The sequence below is a fragment of the Rattus norvegicus genome, chromosome 4 (assembly GCF_021556685.1).
Source record: "Rattus norvegicus strain SHRSP/BbbUtx chromosome 4, alternate assembly SHRSP_T2T, whole genome shotgun sequence".
NCBI classification, from domain to species: domain Eukaryota; kingdom Metazoa; phylum Chordata; class Mammalia; order Rodentia; family Muridae; genus Rattus; species Rattus norvegicus.
In genome coordinates this window covers 41,250,942-41,273,803 of record NC_141537.1, presented here as the reverse complement: position 1 = coordinate 41,273,803, position 22,862 = coordinate 41,250,942, and the positions used below count along the sequence as shown (strand labels likewise).

At 37.2% G+C, this 22,862-nt stretch overlaps 1 protein-coding gene across 2 annotated transcripts in view; it reads left to right on the top strand.

Moving 5' to 3' along the window:
* Thsd7a (thrombospondin type 1 domain containing 7A) overlaps positions 1-20,254 on the top strand; it is a 446,922-nt gene extending 426,668 nt beyond the window's left edge. The window contains exons 23-27 of one of the 2 annotated variants that reach the window (XR_015685737.1): positions 7,199-7,294; positions 10,000-10,082; positions 11,330-11,537; positions 13,860-13,947; positions 14,622-20,254. Coding sequence is in view for 1 of the 2 variants with exons in the window: in NM_001191970.2 (NP_001178899.2) it covers positions 7,199-7,294; positions 10,000-10,082; positions 11,330-11,537; positions 13,860-13,947; positions 14,622-14,706 (560 nt within the window). In the remaining variant the exon portion in view is untranslated. 2 annotated transcript variants of the gene reach the window in all.
* Positions 20,255-22,862: the final 2,608 nt, after the last annotated feature.

The following is a 22,862-nucleotide window of genomic DNA, read 5'->3' as shown; positions in this document are numbered from 1 at the left end:
GTATGCTAATTAGTTAGTGGCTTTGTCCCTGGAAACTCTGAGGGGTCCAGTTAGTTGATACTGTTGTTCTTCCTAGAAGATTAAAATTCCCTTCAGCTCCTTCAGCCCTTCCCCTAACTCTTCAATTGGGGTCACCAGACTCAGTCCAATGGTTGGGTGAAAGTATCTGCATTTGTTTCAGTCAGGTGCTGGTAGAGCCTCTCAGGGGACAGCCAAACCAGACTCCTGTCTGCAAACACATCTTAGCATCAACAATAGTCTTGGGGTTTGCTCTTTGTACCTGGGATGGATCCCAAGGTGGGGTGTTCTGTGGATGGCCTTTCCTTCCGTCTCTGCTCCATTTTTTTGTCCCTGCATTTCCTTTAGACAGGAACAATTTTGTGTTAAAAATTTTTGAGGTGGGTGGGTAACCCCATCCTACCACTGGGGGCCATGTCTATCTACTGGAGGTGGTCTCTTCAGGTTCTATCTCCCTGCTCTTGGGCATTTCACCTAAGGTCATTTCCACTGGGTCCTGGGAGTCTCCCACATCCATAGTGTTTGGGACTTTCTAGTGATTCCCCACACTGCTGCATATTTCTCCTCATTCTCTAGACCCTCTGGGCTTGTCTCCTGTATTCTCCAATTCCTGATCCTACCCCCACCCTTTTCCTACCCCTCCCCTTCCGACCAAGGTCCCTCCCTCCTTCTGCCTCTTGTGATTATTTTGTTTCCTGTTCTAAGTGACACTGAAGCATCCTCACTTGGGCCTTCCTTCTTGTTAAGCTTCATATGTGAATTATGTCATGGATATTCGGAACTGTTTGGCTATTATTCACGTATCAGCATTATTACTGTGTCTTTTTTTTTTTTTTTGTCTGTGTTACCTCTCCCAGGATGATATTTCTAGCTCCATCCATTTGCCTGGAAAACTCATGATGTCCTCATTTTTAATAGTTGAATTGTATTCCATTGTATAAATGAAGTATATTTTCTGTACCCATTCTTTCCTTTATAGACATCTGAATTGTCTCTCGCTTCTGGATACTATAAGGCTGCTATGAACATAGTGGAGCATGTGTCCTTGTGGTATGGTAGAGTATCTTTTGGGTATATGCCCACCCAGGAGTGATATGCCTTAGTCTTCAGGTAGAAGTTCCAATTTTCTGAGGAAACACCAGATTGACTTCCAAAGTGGTTGTACCACTTTGTAATTTGAAATATATTCATTTAGTTCTGTTGATTTTGTGTTGAGTGATTGAATTTGTTAGATTTCTACTTACAGTTGAGAGTTAAAGTCTGAGAGGCTAAGAATATGATTAATGAGTAAAGTGCTAGCCATGCAAGTATGAAGACATGAATTTGAATCTCAAAGATTGTAGGCAAAGTTAGAAGAGTTTCCAGAAGCTTGAGAGCCAGATAGCTGCAAACAAAAACAGACTTTGTCCCAAACAATGTGGAAAGTTATAACCAATAACCAGTTATCCTGAAACCTTCATGTATGTGCCTCTAAACTGTACATGTGTGTGTGCATGCATACACACACATACACACACACACACACAAAATGGGAGAAGGAAAGTGCAAGACTCTGTTTGTTTTTGCATTTTTATGGGTTATTTTATTTATTTACATTTTAAATGTTATCCCACTTCCCAGTTTCCTCTCCAAAAGCCCCCTATTCCATCCCCCTTCCCCTGCCTCTATGAGGGTGCTCCCCTACCTACCCGCTCCCACCTCAGTGCATTCCCCTACCCTGGATCATCGAGCCTCTACAGGACCAAGGGATAAGGCCATCCGCTGCTTCATATCCAGTTGGAGCCATGGGTTCCTCCATGTGTACTTTTTGGTTGGTGGTTTAGTCCTTGGGAGCTTTGGGGTGTCTGGTTGGTTGATATTTTTGTTCTTCCTATTCAATTGCAAAACTCTCAGCTCCTAAGTCCTTGCCCTAACTTCTTCACTGGGGTCTCCATGCTCAGTCTAATGGTTTCCTGATTACATCCACATCTGTATTGGTCAGGCACTAGCAGAGTCTCTCAGGATACAACTATATCAGGCTCTTGTCAGAAAACACTCCTTGGCATCAGCAATAGTGTCTGGGTTTGGTGTCAGCAGATGGGATGGATCCCTAGGTGGGGCAGTCTCAGGATGGCCTTTACTTCAGTCTCTGCTCCACTTTTTGTCCCTACATTTCCTTTTGACTGGAGGAATTCTGGATTAATATTTTTGAGGTGTGTGGGTGGCCCCATCCCTCAAAAAGGGGCCATGCCTATCCAGTGGATATGGTCTCTACAGGTTCTCTCTCCCCTTTATTGGGTATTTCAGCTAATATCCTCTCTATTGCATCCTGGGAACCTCTTGGGTCCCCGACGTCTGGGACTTTCTAGGGGCTACCACCAGTTCCCCTTCCTCTATTGCTACACATCTACTTTCAAATTCCTGACCCTCTGTAGTTCTCCCCCATCTACTCCCATATCTCAATGCCCCCCTTTCCTCTCCTCCCAGATCCCTCGCTCCCTCTATCTCCTGAAGATTATCCCCAATCCAGCAGAGTAGAACTGTTGCATCCACACTTTGGTGTGATTTTCTTTCTTCTTGGGTTTCAGATGATCAGTAAGTTGTACCCTGGATATTCTGAGCTTTTTTTTTTTTTGGTTAATATCCACTTATCAGTGAGTACATATCTTGTGTACTGCAATCCCACCAGCAATGGAGGAGTGTTCCTCTTTCTGCACATCCTCACCTGAGTTTTTGATCTTAGCCATTCTGACTGGTGTAAGGTGGAATCTCAGGGCTGTTTTGATCTGCATTTCCCTGCAGATTAAGGATGTTGAACATTAGAACTGGAATCCATTCTTAAAGGGTTATTTGGGAGTCTAACTTCTTGAGTTCTTTGTATATTTTCAATGTTAGTCCTTTATCAGATGTAGGATTGGTAAAGATCTTTCCCCAATCTGTGGATTGCCATTTTGTCCTATTGACAGTGTTCTCTGCCTTACACAGCTTTTCAATTTTATGAGGTCCCATTTGTCAACTCTTGATCTTAGAGCATAAGCCATTGATGTGCTATTCAGGACATATTCCCCTGTGCCAATGTGCTTGAGGTTCTTTCCCACTTTCTCTTCTATTAGATTTGTCATATCTTGTTTTATGTGATAGTTCTTGAAAAATCAGGGAAACAACATGCCTTACAATAGTCACAAATAATATGAAATGTCTTGGTGTGACTCTAACCAAGCAAGTGAAAGATCTGTATGACAAGAACTTCAAGTCTCTAAAGAAGGAAATTGAAGAAGACCTCAGAAGATGGAAAGATCTCCCATGCTCATGGATTGGCAGGATTAACATAGTAAAAATGGCCATCTTGCCAAAAGCAACCCCATCAAAATTCCAATTCAATTCTTCATAGAGATAAAAAGGCAATTCTTAAATTTATCTGGAATAACAAAAAACAAAAACAAAAAACAAAACAAAAAATAGGATATAAAAAAACCATTCTGAACAATAAGAGAACTGCTGGGGGAATCACCATCCCTGACCTCAAGCTATACTACAGAGCAATAGTGATAAAAAAAAAAATACATCATGGTATTGTTACAGAGACAGGCAAGGAGAACAATGGAATAGAATTGAAGACCCAGAAATGAACCCACATACTGTTGGTCACTTGATTTTTGACAAAGGAGTCAAAACCATCTAGTGGAAAAAAAGCATTTTTCAACAAATGGTGCTGGTTCAACTGGTGGTCAGCATATAGAAGAATGAAAATTGACCCATTCTTATCTTCTTATACAAAGCTCAAGTCCAAGTACATCAAGGACTTCCATATAATGACTCATGTTTTAAAATGTGGAATATTATTTTAAAAAATGTCTCCTAACTTTAAAAATCTAAGAAGTCTAAGATAATTATGAGCATTGAGTGTGCATTTATACCAACAATGAACAAACATAAATTTAATGTTTTCCATTTGTTTAAAACAAATGACAAAAGTGGATAGAACTGCAAAAGCACAGTAAAATTAGACTCTTTAATGTGGTCTTAGAAAATGATAAATTAATTCATTGGTGAGAATTAGAAATTTTAACTTCACAATAATTAGATATAGAGCATCATAGACATACATGTTCATGTTTCTTTTATGTATATACATATACGGAACTATTTCCTCAATATTTGCATCAAATTCCATATCCAAAACTTCAGTGCATTACAATTTCACAGTTTGGAGCATGGTGGTATCTTGATAACAATAAAAGTTGTTATCTAGTGATAAATTTAAGGCTCAAATTCTTAGCTTTGTTCTGTAATAGTTAAGGAATGTAATATATAACATACACTAAGTAGTATAGAAAATGTCACCTTACATTGAAAACTGGAAGAGGAGACCTAGGATGCTGAGAAAATATAGAACAAAAACTAATGAACCAGATGATTTAACCTAAGAATTGATTAAAATTTTCAACCCTATCAATATAATCTTCCCAATTTACCAATCACATAAAATATTTCCGATTTCTGGGACAGAGCAGGCAAAGAAGTACTGAAGCTCGAAATTTGCAATTAATTAAATAAATCCCAGGGTAGGGAACAGAATTGTTAATACAAAATGACAGTGAAACACAATTAGAAATCAGTATCACAACTGCAGAAGAAACCCTCTCGTACACACACAGGTAAAACCTGGAAAGCAAACAGATGGTTAACCACTGTCGGGTGTTATGTAGAGTGGAGAAAGAAGTGTTTTGGGGAGAAATAAAGGTCTCATATGGTTACATATGTGGAAAAGAGCAAAGATAGGCTGTATTTTCAAATCAAGAAATTTGTTTTGTAATAGGAAGCAGACATTCAAGGATAATAATAAGAGAAAAAAGAGACCATGAGCTTGAGAAAGAGTGGGAGGAAGGGGACATGGACGGAGCGGGATAACAGAAATGATGTAATTGTATTTTGATTAAATTTTAAAAGCCAGAAAAAAGGAAGTAAGATGCAGCCTGTGTGGATAGATCCACACTGAAAGAGGCAGCAAAAGTAGACACTCAGCAGAAATAATAGTGTGTTTGTATGACAAAGTAATGAAATGAACAGTTCCCAGCAAATTGGTTAAGAAAAAGAAGGGTGAATTTTGCATCTCTACAAACAGAAAATGATTTTGAAAATATAATTCAACAAAAAAGTCTTATTAGCAAACATAAAAATGCAAATGATGATGTTCAAAATATAATAACTTAGCAACAGTAACAGAAAAGCTATGGCACGGATTCTATAACCCCTGAAAGTGGAAATGTATGAATTTTATAGTTGCATAGAATACAGTCTAAAATGGGAATGGGTACCTATATACAAAAATAAAAATCCGTGAGCCAAACCTGGGAGCAAATGTTCACATTAATTCACTTTATTAGTTGAGGGTTAGGTGAAAGCTTAGAAACATGATTTTTTAAACTAATATATTAGTTAGAAATTAGCCTTTCTTTACCAGCTGAATTCAATAATAAAATTTTAACTAGAAAAAAGCTATGTTTGAGCAATACCTTAATCTAACAATAGTGGTGTAAGATATCTATTGAAAAGTTATGAACCCTAACTGAAATGCATAAAGCACACAAATATTGGTGCAATAGACCATTTTCATACGAGAGGTGCCAATGCCTGAATATGAATTGTACCTATACTTACCTATAAATTCCATGTGATTTGAATAGGCTATCAATCTGAGAAGTAGATCCTAAGACTAATTTGGGGATATTAAAGATAAACTGAGGTAAGGCATTTTTTTAAAAGCACAATGATGAGGAGAGGTCAGGAGATGTTCATAGATGTTTATTATGACTGACTATAAATAGTGATATTTAGGCATAATGACTTACCAATAATGAAGAATCACTCTAGTAGGATAGGATAGAGATTTTTAGAGCAAATCTAGGCTTTCTGCCAAATATGTGGTAGAACAGGGAACAGGCATACTCACTCTGTGAGACATTAAGACAGCCTGGGCTTCTTTGATGATCACTCCTTAAAATTAATAACTCCCCATTGCAATGAGTAAAGGCATGTTGTCAATAAGAAAAAAAATAACTGAAATAGAAACAAATCAGTACTATCAGAGGAAATCCCAAACATTCTTTAAACTATTTGGTAATTTTAGTTATCAAAGAATTTACTTTATTCAGATAAAACAGATTTTTACACACCAAAGACTGATTAAAAGTAAATTAATATTTTTATTCTAAGTCATCCTGACTGTGTAGAGCAACCAACCTACTACAGTTGAGCATTTAAATGTTTACCTTGTAGTAGAAAAGATGAAGAATATTTAGCAAAGTTCCATTGTCTACAGTTATACCAGAGATTGCTCTCCTAAATATTTATATTTTAAAGCAACAATATATTTCCCTATTGTTAGCCAACAAGGCATTTTAATGATTTAAAATAACATGACCAAAAAATCACAATAAATTGTAATATCTGATACAATGTAATTCTTTGTGGCAGTTAAAAAAATTTGACTATATCTACATTAAAAAAATCACATGCTGAGAGTTTATCTGTAATAATGACAATAAACTCCCAAATTATATATAAAATATGATACAGTAATAACTGTAATTTTGAGTAAAATATTAATTTTATTAATTAATAGTAAATAAAATATGCATCTGCGTATTTATAATAAAAGACTAAAACCAAGGTAGAAAGTCCTGCATCTGCTTTAGAATGATGTGCATGGGCTTGGACATTAGGAGATGGAACCAGGAAATGCTGTTACACAATAACAAGTCCTTGACTCATTTATTGATCAGTAAGCAAATGAAAATCTAAGGAAAGTATGCCCAAATGGTAGCATTTTCTTAGAAGGATATGATATAATCAGTTGAATATATTTCTATAATTAGTTATTCTCTGTATTTGTCTATATATTCCATATTCCACAATATGAAAAAAAAAACAAACTGTAAAACTTTAGCTATAAACCATGAATTAAATTACACATCCAGGGTCTGACCAGGTGGCAGGCTAAATGTGACACACTGGTGGGGACTTAGGTTGATAACTGCAGCTATATCAAACTCGTTTTGCAACTTCCCAGCAACCCATTGACATTGTCACACTTAGCAGGAGACTTCACATCACCTTAAAGCTTTCATGCACGCATTAGTAACTCTTTCTCATAGTGGTTCTGAGTAATGTCACTTCAACGCTTGCTCTATGCCTGCAGATGGACAATGCTATGAATACAAGTGGATGGCAAGTGCTTGGAAGGGCTCTTCTCGAACAGTCTGGTGTCAAAGGTCAGATGGTGTAAATGTAACAGGTAAAACACTGGCATCTTGGTTTCCCTGAATATATTCCTGTAATCTATAATGCAGTTAAAAACTGAAGGAACTTCAGTTGTTAACACATTGTTGGAATCAAGAAATGTATGGTAGGGGCTGGGGATTTAGCTCAGTGGTAGAGCGCTTACCTAAGAAGCGCAAGGCCCTGGGTTCGGTCCCCAGCTCTGAAAAAAGAACCAAAAAAAAAAAAAAAAAAAGAAATGTATGGTATATACATGTCTGGTGACTGGTGCTAAATTATTTTATTTTAAAATATTAAAATTTCTCAAGTTCTCTCTTTACTATCCCCTTTGGATGGTACCATCTGATTATATTTAATTGACATACCACCTAACTCTAATAAATTAATATAAGTAATTTCCTGATTTCCCCCCTAGGGAATTTACACATTAACAAATTGATAATTTGAAATGATAATTATTCCATTCACTACTTCTGCTTTCATGCTTTGAGGGTGATACAGAGCAATGGAGTATGCATATATAGATATAATCTACTGAAATTAGCAAATCTACCATTAGGATATTTTATTGATTAATAAGAAAAAAAGGAAAGAAACTCCAGGTTGAGTATATATTGCATACCCTGAAAATTCCATGAAAACAAATCAAGGTCAGAAGCATAACTCTACTTTGGATACATAAACACACTTTAAAACATGTTTCCATAATTATCATTTTAACATAATTCAGTTGTCCAGAATCCCCACTTAAGAGTCAGAACGAGTATTGACTGTCAGCTGCCCAGGGCATATGCCAGCATAGGACTCTTGTTTCAACTCTTTTACAAGAAAAATCAAGTCATATGCATCAGGGTGCCCCCGAATAAAGTCCACTTGTGATTTCACTTTCATATATATTGTGAGATCATAGGACCCGCCAGGATCAGTGCACTTCTTGGAAAACATCAACTTTTATATTGAGTTTCAAGTGACCCAGGTCTATTGAAACCTAATTACTTACTTCCTCTCTAAGAAAGCCAGAACATAATGTCAAATTATATTCTTATGAAGACAGAGTTGTGTGGGACTAAAAGCTGTACCAAGAAGTCTTTGATAATAGCATCTCCCAGTGGACATATAATATGAAATAGAAAAAACACCTACCAGGAAACTCTTTGCTATCTCAAGAGTATTATTTGGGGGAGAAAAACAGTCAGCCGGAACTCCATTCTAAGCAGAGTGGGTGATAAGGGCAGAGACAAGACAGTGTAGCCATTCCACACCAGGTGTTAGAAATGCCATTCACTTAACTCAGATCCTAGAAATGAATATACATCAGTCTGTAAGTGATTCTGAAGGAACTTAATAGTTTCCTAAAAGGTTCTACTTGATTGAAGATTTTTTTTCAAAACCAGAAGAAAATAATATGTATTTGCCCTTTTCTTATAATACAATTATTTTCCTACTGCAAATGAGACGATTCACCTAATGCAAAACTAAATGAAAATTTAAAGACTGACTGATCCCTATAAATCACATTTTAAATTTCTTTTTAATGCAACAAAGTCTCTATAGGATTATTTTTTTCTCTGTTGCCATGAAACCAGTATGTAAATGACCTATGACAAACCCTGAATGCATTCTTCCTCCACCATTCAGATGACTTCCTCTAGGAAAACAAAAGTAAAGCCCATTACCTATATGAATCAATAGCTTTACTTATAAATTGTCATTATAAGGAAGTCATGTGACAACGTTCTTTTCAAATATTTGGTGGTAGTTAGCACAGTCACTAACCTGCACTTGCTTCACAATGATTGTTGTGATGTGATCACTTTTGTTTTATCACATTACATTTATTTTGTTGCATGTTTTAAAATGTATGAATGAATAATGAATGAATGAATGAATGAATGAATGAATGAATGAATGAATGAAAACTTTAAAATGTATTTATAAGATTAGATTCTGGGAACCTTTGAATCCAAAAGACAATGAGCTCAGTGAATAAAGAAAAGTATTGTTTTGGTTAAAGTTGTGCTGCATTGAATAAATATAGTTTGAAACTAAGAGTCCCAATATGTCACCAATATTGCTTCTTTAGGGTAACTGTCTCCATCTTCAAAAGTGTGGTAACAACCAATTCACAGTTTGTATTGCACGTGAGAAATAATTTGGAGGGATCAATTTCAATGGCAAGTTAGAAAATAGTGCAAGCAGAAGACTTGGTGGTTATTTTGGCCTTCTTCCCAGCATCCACAAAATATCTGGAAGTAACAAGAATAGTGATTTTTTTCAAAAATAAATAAGCACTATAGTAAACCCATTTGTATAATGGTCAAACACATTGTAAATTTACTCCGAGGGTTGTACAAACTACCATTTTGAGTAGCCAAGAAAGATATTTAACTATAGAATAAAATTCAATCTGTTTTGTTTACAATTGTTGGTCTTGGCTTGAAGAAATAGGTTAAATGACCTATTTTTTCCAGCTACTGTTGGAAATAGGTTATATGAAACTAGTGTTTCAAATATAGCAGCTACAAAATCAGCCTCTTGGCGATGTGTCTTGGACACTTATGAAGTACAAGCCACAGTGCTGTTATATGGGTAAAACGCCCAAAGTTTCCAATAAAATTGTTAGCTAACCATTTCACGAATACAGTACTTCTTGGATTTTCGAAAGGTATTCAAACTTCAAAGATACGTGTATTTGTTAAAATGTGGTTTTCTGTTCTGCAGGAGGCTGCTTGGTGGTGAGCCAGCCTGATGCTGACAGGTCTTGTAACCCACCCTGTAGTCAACCCCACTCATACTGTAGTGAGGTATGTACACATTCATTAAAAGGGACAAGCCACTTCTGTCATCCCACTGTCTCTGGTACAGCCCCTTCCCCTGGTCTCCAAAGAGCCATGACTGGAGGAAGAAACCATTGATTTCAAACCATCCCTTTTTTGTTTTAATTTAGTTGAGCAGTTCTCAATGCACTTGACTTTTTTACCTTTAGAAAGACTTAGCATGGACCTTCCTTGGTTAGCCAACTCCTATTTTATGATTACTCATTTATATGCTTGATGTGTTTGATTTTTTTCCCACCCTCCTTTACCCTCCTTCTATGAGGGTACTCCCTGACCCACCCAAACAGTCCTGCCTCATTTCCCTAGCATTCCTCTACATCAGGGCATCAAGCCTTCACAGGCCCAAGGACCTCCCCTCCCATTGATGCCATCCTCTCTGCTACATCCGAGGCTGGAGCCATGGGTCCCTAAATGTGTACTCTTTGGTTGGTGGTTTAGTCCCTGGGAGTTCTGAGGGGGTCTGGCTGGTTGATACTGTTGCTCTTCCTATAGGGTTGTCAACCCCCTCAGCTCCTTTAGTCCTTCCCCTAATTTTTCCACTGGGCTCCCTGTGATCAGAACAATGGTTGGCTGCAAACATCCTCATCTGCATTGGTCAGGATCTGGAAGAGCCTCTCAGAAGACAGCTGTATGAGGGTCCTGTCAGCAAGCACTTCTTTGTCTGGGTTTGGTGTCTGTGTGTGGGATGGATCCCATGGTGGGGCAGTCTCTGGATGACATTTCCTTCAGTCTCTGATCCACTCTTTGTTGCTGTATTTCCTTTAGACAGAGAAATTCTGAGATGTAGTTGTGGCCATTTTCTCATATACTCATCTCCTTCATGGGACTTTATTTTCAATTAAAATTCTTACTTTTTATAATTCAAACAAAAGATCCACCTTTAATATAAGCAATAGCTTTGGGTTGCAGCCTACCTAAATAGTGGTAATTAAAGATGCCCTTTATCTGCTCTTTGACTCAAAAAAAAGGAAAGGAAGAAAGAAAGAAAGAAAGAAAGAAAGAAAGAAGAAAGAAAGAAAGAAAGAAAGAAAGAGAAAAAGAAAAAGAAAAAAGAAAAACAGCATAGGGCGGCAGAGTTAATGTAGCTAAGGCAGAAATTGCATGAGGTAAATTATCTTAAAAATGCTTCCTAATGCTCTTTTTTCTGAGTAAGCTTGGTTATCCTTTCCAAGATCCCCTGTGTGTGTACTGTTACCCTGCCTGTTCTCCTGCAGATGAAGGCATGCCGCTGTGAAGAAGGGTACACTGAAGTCATGTCCTCTAATAGCACCCTTGAGCAATGCACACTTATCCCTGTGGTGGTGATTCCCACTGTGGAAGATAAAAGAGATGTGAAAACCAGTCGGGCAGTTCACCCAACGCAACCCTCCAGTAACCCAGCAGGACGGGGCAGGACATGGTTTCTACAGCCATTTGGGCCAGGTGAAGCAACCAGACACTGAATGCAACATTTTTTTTTTACTTAGACATTCCACCAATATCCCAGTATATTTTTTAAATAACCAAGAATGTTTCAAATAAATGATTATTTCTTAATCCATAGACTCATTTTTAACATTGCAGCTATCTTTATGTCTTTTTATTTTTATTGTGAACACAAGTACCCAGGTCTGAATTCATAGAAATGAAACTACTTTCTACAACAACAACAAAAATCGTATTGATATTACTTATCTCAAACCCAGTCCTAAAGTTGTAAGTATAATAAATACACACTGAATAAAATGATGTCATAATGAAAATAATTAGAAAAATATGTTGCCACTTACAACAGAGATAAATAAGAATAAAAAGGCATTTCGAGTTTTCAGTATAATCATACAGAGTGGCTGGAATGAGCCATGGTAAATGCAGAGCCATGCTAGGAGCACTCACCTGCTAGGACAGTAAACAGTAATCTCCAAGTTAATGTTCCCAGTGCCCTTAGAGTCCATACTAGGGCCAAATAGAGAGAGGCAGTGATGGAGTCTTCCTCGCTTGATGGAATGACCCCTCACTTAGAGGCTGACTAGGCCATTGTCATATTACAACAGATACTCTTAATTTATCAATGATTGAACTTGAACCTAATGCAGAAATAAGCCTGCAAGCTTGAAGAAGTGCAGCTCTCGACTTTGCACTCTTTATCTTCCTAACTCAGATAGAACGTGCTGTCTCTAGATACAGAAAATGTCCTACTATTGCTCTATGAGCAACACATATTCTGCTTCATTCCCTCTCACCATGGAGGAATTTCATACAAATCCAGCCATCACCAACTTTATACTTACATCAGAAACACAAGAAATAAAGAAAGAAATTTGCATAGTCACCATGCCTCGATTTGTGGCCATTAGGTAAAAACATTTTCCTTTTAAAAGAACCAAAATTGAACTTTAAGGTGTTTTAAATATCTGGGTGATTGCCATTATTCATAATCACCCCTTTTACTAGATTCTTAGGTGAACATACAATTGAGTTTGAAAAGCAGATTTGTCTGTGAAAATGTAAGAACCTCTCCATTTCAAGTCAGGAGAGCAAATTGCCATTAGCAACTTGGATCTTATCTAAAAACCCAACCAGCTCTCCACAAATGAGAACATCTCTTTTCAAGTTAAATAATTCTCTCCACTTTGTTTAATAATTTCCACAAACATTTTGAATATTGGTTAAATAATTTTCACAGAAAAGATACTAGTAATAGAATAGCACTCAATACAAAAAGAGGAAAGAAAAGAGACGGGAAGAAAAGGAAAGGAAAAGGAAAAACCACTTTTTAAATGTATAGGTTTAAAAGAAACTAATACATAGATTAGTCGTACTTATTTCCAGCAAATGAGCAAATGATAAACAAAACATCTAGTACTAATTATATTTGATGCTTTTCAAATATTGGATAAGTCTCCATGGGGTCATTTTTGTGTATATCTAATTTTCATACATCTCACCATATTGTGATATGAATATTGCCCACCTACTCATGTGTACATATTGCCTGCATTCTTCCATGTCAGCTCCAGACAATGTATGCTATTGTTAACATCAAAGTAAGTAGGCAACATCATCCTGAACAACACGTTTGAAGTTTACTTAGAGCACAATACTTCAGGGACAAAGACGCCCAAACTCAACTAGAATCGTGCCTATCACAGTGACTGCACATCCCAGGAAGATTAGAAAAGAAACATTCAAAAGTCCTTAGCTCTGTTATTTCTATGTGATTTATCTCCGCAAATTCTCTGATTGCTTAAGCACACTCTAAGAATAGACGAGATAAAAGATTGTAATGGCCAAACCGAAAAAGTTAATATGTTACAAAACTGTTAAAACAAAAGTGAATGGTCAAATATGCATCTGCATTGAGTCAGAGTTTTATGACTTTTTCAAAAGCTGCATTGTTTTTCACCTTTTTAAATATATTCTATGCCCTTCCTGCAGCAGGTGGAGAAGCCAAAGCATATGAGCATAGAGTAATACACACGCTGGGCTTGAGGTGGGATGTCATGTAAAGAAACCAAACAGGAACTCAGCATCTGAATGCAAACACCACTTGTTGCTTTGCAACTCTTTCCATTGCTAATGCCCCTTGAATGCAGCCTAACTCCCATTAGCTGCTTGACATTAGTGGTAACTGTTCTGGGGAAGAATGAGTTGAGTCTTGAAGAGACCTGATCATGAGTAATTTATCATGAGCCAAGGTATCGTGAGCCTGTCATATATCATCCAGACTAATGTAAACTAATAACTAATATCTTTTCTTCTTAGATGGGAGACTAAAGACCTGGGTTTATGGTGTCGCAGCTGGGGCATTTGTGCTGTTAGTCTTCATTGTCTCCATGATTTATCTAGCGTGGTGAGTGTTTAAATATTTCAGAATCTTAAGGAAGATGTAAAATGGTTATTTCAAAGAAAATTCTCTCAGTTGCTAGTAACGCAGGGACCGACTAGTGTGTGAAATGCATGTGCTGCATTCACTCCATCCTCACACAAACATAAATTTAAAAAAATAAACTTTAATATTAGAAAGCCTAAAAATCTATCTACCATATCTAATTGTGGAAATGAGTCAGGACTGTTCTAGGTCATTCTTTCAAAATTTTCTCATGAAGAAATGCCATGGGGATGGAGATATATATATATATATATATATATATATATATATATATATATATATATACAAACTCTTTCTTAGAGGAAAATGTTATGATGATTCTTCGTCTTATTTAACTGTATTTGTAAATGTGCATTTTTTTATAAAAGTTCTAAGACAAACCAAAAATATACTATACCATCACTTCTATTGTGCCAACTAAGAAATTGGATAATTTGGCTTTTTATAAGAATTAAATACTGGAAGACACCTTCTCAGAGTGTAACGCTCAAAGAGATTGTTGTATTCTGAAAGGCACTTGGAAATGTAGGTGGGCAATTTAGATCTACTGTTTTGTTTTGCTCTGCTCTTTTATTTAAAACAACATTTAAAATGAAAGACTGACTTTTTTTCAAATTTTCCTGAATTTCCTACAGCAAAAAGCCAAAGAAACCCCAAAGACGGCAGAACAACCGCCTCAAACCTTTAACCTTAGCATATGATGGAGACGCGGACATGTAACATTGACTATTCCTGGACACAACCAGACTTGGCCTTTTCCCTTTATAGTAGGCATCCAGAGGCCAGAGTGCCAGTATTCAAATTCTGAATTATAATTAACCTTAACTGTTAAGAACACCATCATTAGGAAAAAAGAGAAAACCCTACTCCCTCTGGGAATATTCAAGACAGTACCACTGGCATGTAGAGTCAGTCCTGAGGATTCTAAGAGATGCAGTGGAATGCATGCTGTGTCCTGAGAGTTTTGTGGCACCTTTTCTGAAATCTACCCAATTGCAAAAACAAACAAATAAACAAACAAATACAACCACTTTGATCTCTAAAATATAGTGTGGACATTGGCCAACTGGGAAGCCAGATGCAAGACCGCTTACAGCACTAACCCACAGAACTTTCTAGCATGAAGAGTCCATACTGAAGGCTTTACAGTTCTACTCTTAACCATTACAACATGTATACTCGATCAAATGACTCACATTATGATGTCCTCTTATATACTCATTAATAAGCCACGTTTAACAGTGAAGAAGATGTAAGGTCTAAGCTAAGCGGGAAACCCATTGAACAACTTAGCAAGTTCGTGGTCGATGGTAGCTTTTATTGGCCTGCATTCTAGAGACAAACTCTTTTATAAGACTTTACTCTTGTCTCTCTGTAATGTGTGAAGGCTGGACAGGTACTAGTCTTAGAAGAAGGGGTCCTGGAGTTTGGTATTTTATAGTGGTTATTGTCTGGGAAACAAATATGCCTGTGTTAATACATTTCTACTTTCCCTAATTTCACACTGGTTGCCTACATCTTTTTTGCTACATGGAAGGCACATTTTGCACTATATTAGTGCAGCAAGATAGGCACTGAACCAGTATTGCCATAGAAACTGCCTCTTTTCATATGGGATGAAGACATCTGTGCCAAGAGTGCTGTGGAGACATTTGCAAGCTTTTGCCTTCTGAAGAGAAATAGTTCAGTCTTGATGGTACTGGGATCAAATCTGCTATTATACCTGCTGTCTACACTCTTCCTTCTTGCTACAGCCATCATGAAATTGACAACACGGCAATAATTCAAGTGTTGAAGTCCCTAACCCCCCAACCTCCAAAACGTAGAACCCCTTGGTTGGGTTGCAGTTGCTCTTGGGAAGCTGTTTATGACAAGATTTATATATTTGTTATCTTTGTTTAAAAAAAGAAGAAGAAAAGCAAAAAAATGGACTGGGTTGTCTTCATAATTTTGAGTGGATGGAGAAAAATAGTGTATCAATGATTTTTCTAACAAAAGGAAATCAAAATTATTTGTTAGCTTCCCTGTCTTCCTGATTTGCTTTTCCAGTGTGAGGTAGGCATTCAGTCTTACAGGCTGTATTACATAGTCATGGTCTTTTGCCCTTCTCATGGTTGAACTCTGAATTGGTGTGATTTATTAAAATATAAAATTTAAGAAGAGAAGAGTGGATGATCTTGTTCAGGGCTTGCTTAAACATCTAGAGCAAGGGTCATAAGCCTTTAATGCAAAAGACCAAACAGGAAATGTTTTCAGTCAGCTCTTTAATTCAATTCAGAACGCCGCCACTGTGCAATGCTTCCAGGGAAGTCAGCCGGAAAACAGTGTTTTCCAAGAGAATTTTCTTTCCTCAAGAAGCCAACCAGCTACATTTACATGTCTTAGTTTGCTGACCTGCCTTACACTCTAGCTGTGGTTTAGAGCCAGCTCTATATTAGCATCTAGTCACTTACTCTGTCTATCGAGTGTGTTTAATTTCACAGGTGACAATTCATAGTTATTAACTTAGAGTTGTTGGGAAATCAGCTCTGTGTTCACTGATAAAACCTGGGAAATGCCACCGTGGAATATAGTTCACCTCTTTCTCTGAAAAGGAAAGCTAGTCTGTGTTGTGAAAAGGCACTTACATACTTCTGGAAATAACTAGTACAATTAGCCTCTGATAGTCTTTTAAACACAGTAAACATGTGATTTTATTTATTTCATTTTATTATTTTATTTTTTAATCTGAAACATGTCTGTATCGCTGGAGCTGTGGTTTTGTTGGGGAGGTATTTGCCTTCAAAGGCTGTGTTTGAGCTCCCTCTGCTGTCCATTAGGACAGCTTTTCATGCCAAGATTAAAAATGAATTCTGAATAAGAGGATGTTGTAATCTCCCAAATGAAAAATCTTTATATATAATTCAATATGAACACAATGATTCTTAGTTATGCCAAATGTAATGCAGTAAGAGATTATGTCATTTCAAAGAGAATAGGATAGCCAAGGATTTAATTGAGGTAAAGCATTAAAGAGGAAGGAAAATAATATTGATATTCTGAAACTGTAATAGTTTACACACACACATTCAATATCGGTCTCCAAATCTTCGAGTTGAGCTCTTTGAATAAACAAAACAGTCTGTCCAAAGTAGTTGAATCACAATCTCTGTGGTTAGCTGAATATTTTTAACAGTCTGATGAAGTGTGGGCAACACCTAGCCATCATGAGATAGGAAATAAAATAAGACTTTTTTTAACCCATGCTACACTTGAAGTATTTTATAAAATGTGATTAATTATGACAGAAAATTAATATTCTCCTACATAGGTAATCAAATCAATTAAGAAATCAAAAATTGAAAAATGTTGTGGAGATGGAAATGTTTATGAATAACTAATATTAAAATACTATATTCATGTTGGAGAGACATTTGATATCATCATTAGGATAAACGAATACTGTGTGGCCTATTGTTAGAAAGGTGGAAAAGGATTTATTCACTTGGATAATTAGGGCAAATGGGAGGTTATCGTACTCATGTACAGATCGCTGTATTTAGTTTATAGGGAAATAAATACTGGAATTTTCCCACAACTTTACTCTCAGGAGGGAAATGGTGGAAACCTGTTTGATGATCCCTTTTCTTTTCCAAAGCTGTCGGTGGGCAGGAAGAAAAGAATGAGGCAGAAAGGGAGGGAAAGGAGGAGAGAGACGGACGAAGGAAGAAAGGAAGGGAGATTTTCTACTTGATTTTAAAGAGAATGAACAAAAGCAGATGTTTATAGAAATTTGGTGGATTGTCCTAGGAGAAGTCTCAGGGCTGATCCCTCTTGAAAGGGACGGATTTGCCTTTCCACCAGTGCCCATCCAATACACTGACTATAATAAAGGCTCTATTTCCAAGCCCACATTCTTCTGAATGTAGCTTAAGCTAATTGAAAAGGACCATGTGAAAGCATGACTTTAATTTATCTAATCAAGCACGGATTACTTATCACAAGGCATATTTATTAAGTTATACATGGAGGACATTTTTCAGGGCACTTAAAATTAGTAATGGCTCTTGTATACACAGGTCACTGAGACATCTAAGAGAAGAAGAGCATGCTTCGTGAGAGCTACTTGCACTGGAACACGTCATTATCGATTCTTTAGACGTGTGCTTAGAACTTTTCTACAGGAACTCAGAGTGTCAGGATATGCTGTGAAGAGTAGCAATGCTCACTGTGGCTTAATCAGACTGTTAGGCTCCTCAGTATTTCAAGATGAAGCCATTGGTTATAAAGGAGGAGAGAAGCTCTTCCCATACACTTGTTCACCTCCTCTAGTTACTCTATCCTTGGTCCTGGGTGACACTTTTCTCCACCTCACCTCTCCAATTCTCCTCTGTTTATTATAGCCTTGTCTGCCTTGCTCCAAACCACCCTCCACTAAACATGCCCAAAAATTTATAAAGAAAAGTGCAGCATAATTATTAACCCAACATTATTATAGCCTAGCCAGACGATAAAACTGGAAATATGTGAAGCAAGCAACCTTGCCAGTGGCAAAAACCAACTTTAACTATTTTAGCTAGCTGTCTGTTTTATTGTTATTTTATAGTTATTTGGCTTCCTTTTCTTTCTATAGAAGATAATTTTATGTTTTATCTAATTCTGATCTCAATAAGCTCCCTGGATATTTTTCTATAAACTCTTTGTATTTATTTTTAAAAGTAAACATTTAGATTCCCTTTCTGGTACATTTTCCTGCCTGTTTTTCTTCACAGAAACTTGAGGAAATCAGGATCGATCACTGTAAGATATAACTATTCCTACTGAAATAAAGCCATCCATTAGAATATAAATATTTTTATTTAAATGGAATGCACTTGTCAAAGCAATGACTAAGGAATAAAGAAGAGTCACACACATGACATGTCAAAGGAAAACTAAAAATAAAGTCCTTGGTATGAAAATGTCAACTCTTATACTTACATTGCTGTTAGCCGATATCCTCTTATTTCCCGACTTTCATTTAAAATCTTTATTCACTTACCACATTACATATCAGCCCAAAAGCCTGTATCTATCAGTAGTGAACAGAAAAGAGAACCTATTTCTAGGGAGATTTAGAGTCAGAATCGGTTTTGCAAAATCATGCTTGCTGAATGTGCTGGAATCTTGTTATCTGTAAGTGTCTCCTAGTTCAAATATCTTTTGTCCAATTCCCCTTGTAAGACTGAGGAGGAGGCAGGCCAGGAGCCCCTCGACAAGTCTATAAGAATCCTGCAGACCATACCTGGGCCTCTGAGTCTAGTTTGGGCTTGAGAACAGAATCTCCCTGCTCCTAACATGATAATCCCCCCTGGTCCTACCCTCGGATGTCCTGGCTGTTGTCCACAGGAGGTGTGGACACAACATGTGACTTCTTTGTCTTTTTTTTTTTGTTTTTGTTTGTTTGCTTGTTTTTTTTTTATCAACTAGATATTTTGCAGTGTGATAAGAAAGTGTGCAGTCGCTCCTTTTTAACGGAGACAGTGGGAAGTGGGTATCTACAATATTAAATGAATAAAACAAATGTTAAACAAATAATGTTAAATTTTCATTTTTTTATTCTGCTCTGTCAAGACAGATCATAAACCTGGAAATGTCTAAAGCAAGCAACATTTCCAGTGGGCGAAAACCTACTTTACTTACACTCTAAATGACTATAAGTTTTATTGTTCTGTTTTGTAGTTGTTTGGGGTTCCTTTTCTGTCTATAGGTAACAATTTATGTTTTATCTATTTGTGAGCCTCAGTAAGCCCACTGGCTATTTCTTTTACTATCTGTTTGTTGTTTTTCTTTAAACACTTAGATTTGGTTTCTGGTACTTTTTCCGCCCCATTTTTATTCACAGAAATTTGAAGATATCAGTATCTACGACAGTAAAATTTAATTTTATCAAATTCATAATCTATTGTTCTTTAAATTGTATTGCTCTCAGTGAGCACTCTTTTGTTAATTTATCTACCTGAATATTTATTTTGTTGGAGTAAGGAGGTAACTGTCGTGTGAATCTTTTGTTAATATTACTTTGTAAATGGTGTAATGTAATTTATTTTAAATTATGTATACTTCTTTTTTAATGCACAAAATATCTATGTACGGGGAACTGCAGATTGGCTAAAACTGTCACTAAGCTGACGCAGCTGATGTGGACGGCGTGTGGAGATGTAATGTGCTTTTCTACATTTTCATATGGGTTATTTGTAAATATCTATATTGCTGACAGACATAAATCCAGAAGTCATTTTCATTCTAATTGTGTGTGGCTCTGTGTTTTGTTTGTGCCATCTACTTCTTAGGCGTGGATAAAAATACTTATGTGGTGAGTATCCACGTCCTACCCTTCTTTATTTTATTTTTGTCATCTCTTTACAATTTCAATACAGAAAGTTTGGGGAGTTCAGATTTCTCTTTAAAGTCAGCTGTTGAGCCAGCTGAGACCAGGTGACTTGTCATGGTGCCCAGACCCCTGTGTATTTGGTCAGCTAACAGGACACTGGCAGAGGATGGGTGATCAGGACACCTCAAAAAAACAGCTCTTCCTGCTTCACAGACTAATCCTGTGTCTGTCCATAAAAACCCAAACCTAAGAGGCTAGGTGCATTTTCTGTGTGCTGCGTACTTCCTATATTGGTCACTTGCCTCTCTGATGTGCTAGTCTCAGATGTCACACCCCTTACTACCTCTCTCTTTATATATCACTTCACTTTATATATCAGCCCCTTGCTTCCTGCCAGAAGTTTGCTATGACTGTAATCTCTCTACCCTCACACTTTCTTTACTTTGCTTTAATCAACGTTTCCTAAGTTCCTTTATTTGCTTATTTTCTTTTTACCTTGCTTGTTGGTGCCCCCACCTCCACTTCTACACGTGGGAGAAGCCAGTTACTTATCTGTTTTAACTCTTGCTTGGAATGATGATCAACACACAATGAAAATAATAAATTAATGAATACCTGATTGATGAAAGGAAAAGGAATAGGGAGCTGCTAAGCCAACAGATAGCATGTGGCTGAGCGTGAACCTCAGAGCAAGAAACAAAAGAGGACCCTAGGGACAGGAGACTGATGAATGAATGCATCCCAAACTGTGAGGTGTCAGTGCTCAGTACAAGGAAAGTAGCAAGAGTTCAGAGACCAGAGATTTCCTCCAAAGTTCCAAGTTGTTAATACTCTTCTCTTGAGAACACTATTTTCTATTTTCACTAAGGTATGTAACATAAACATTACATGTAGTAAAATGGAATAGAAGCAGATCAATTACACATGAAGCTGCCATGACTGAGGTTGGTACTGCAGAGTCATGGAGAGCTAAGCATATTCCCATTAGATGGGCGGTGTCATTGGTTTGCTAAACGATGCTGAAAACAAAGTCTGTAGGAGAGTTCTACTGTTCTTTCCTCTAGGGTTTAACTCAAATGCATGGCTAAGTTCACTAGGGCTGGATCAGAGACCTCAGAATACTGGAAAATGAATGAAGGGGCAGTTGAAAATCTCCGAAAAGAAAAGCCTTTATTCCAGACTACAAAGGTAGTCTGATTGTACTATTCGGTTTTAAACTAATTTATTTCTATGTCAGTGATAATTAAATCAGGCGCTATTTGTTTCAATGAAAAACACAGTAGAAAAACAAAAACAAAAACAAAAACAAAACACTATGCCAATCGAAGGGATTCCATAACCCTCGGGAAAAAAATCGCTTCGGAAGTATGGAGAGGGACACTTAGCACTCGTGAAGCACACTAATACACAGAGGAATAGCTCATCCCATGTAGAGAGCAATGGTGTCACTTCCTTGAGAAGTAAAATGAGTTTCAAAATGGGTATCAGCTGCCAAGTCCAGAAGGCTATGGGAAAGACAAAGCACATGTGTCAAGGGAGAGGGAGGGCCCACATCCGTTTTTCATGACTACAGTTAGTTGACAGAGAACCCTGTCAACCACATCCCCAGTGACCCGCCTCCTGACAGCTGATGTGTCACTGTTCATTTCACAGTTTTTCCGGCATGAAAAGGCTCCTTGCCCCTCCTTGCCCCTGGGTTTCTTTTTTACACTATTTATCACATTGTACTGTTTCTTCACCTAAGAGTTCTGGCCCTTTCCTCTAATGAGACTTTGCTGCTTTCGTGGGGTGTGGCTTCAGTGAAAAGATAATCAATCAAGCATCCTGGATGGGGAAGGAGGCTCTACACAGTTGACATCTGCTACTCAAACAGGAAAAACTCCGCCAAGTTCATTCAGAGAGGCTGAGGGATCCCAGGAAAACAAAATTAAAAATTGCCCCATAATGATGTATAAAAGGACAGAGTGAGACTGGAGCAGGCAGTTATCCTGACAGAAATGCTAACTGCAAAATCACATGGAAACATTTGTTCAGCAGTAAAAACTAAAGAAGTCTTTGGTGCAATTTGCTTCAGTCTAGGTGTGGCTTTCAAATAGAAATACTAGCCAGAAACAGTTACATGCAGTTTTGAAGTCATATTCAAGGCACATGTGGCAATATCTTGATACAAAAACCATTTTTATTGCAGCACCACTCAGAGAGACAGCCCATTGGTATGCAAGTAATAAGAGCAAAACCTACCCCCAAGAGCACAAGAAACTTCCTGTCTTACTGTGTCTGTTATGAAAGGGAAACAAGGGACAATCAGGGCAATTGATTTGCTGAGGAGAGGACCCAATAGATTAGAAAACAAACATCAACGATCTATTATCTTACAAACATAAAAAATTTAAATCTCACTTTTAATTGGCAAGGGAAATATTAACCCATTTAAGTGCAGAAGAAACAATGTCAACACTATATTAATTTAAAAATATAGCCTTTGACCTCGTAATTCAACCTAACGAGGATCTTATTCTAATAC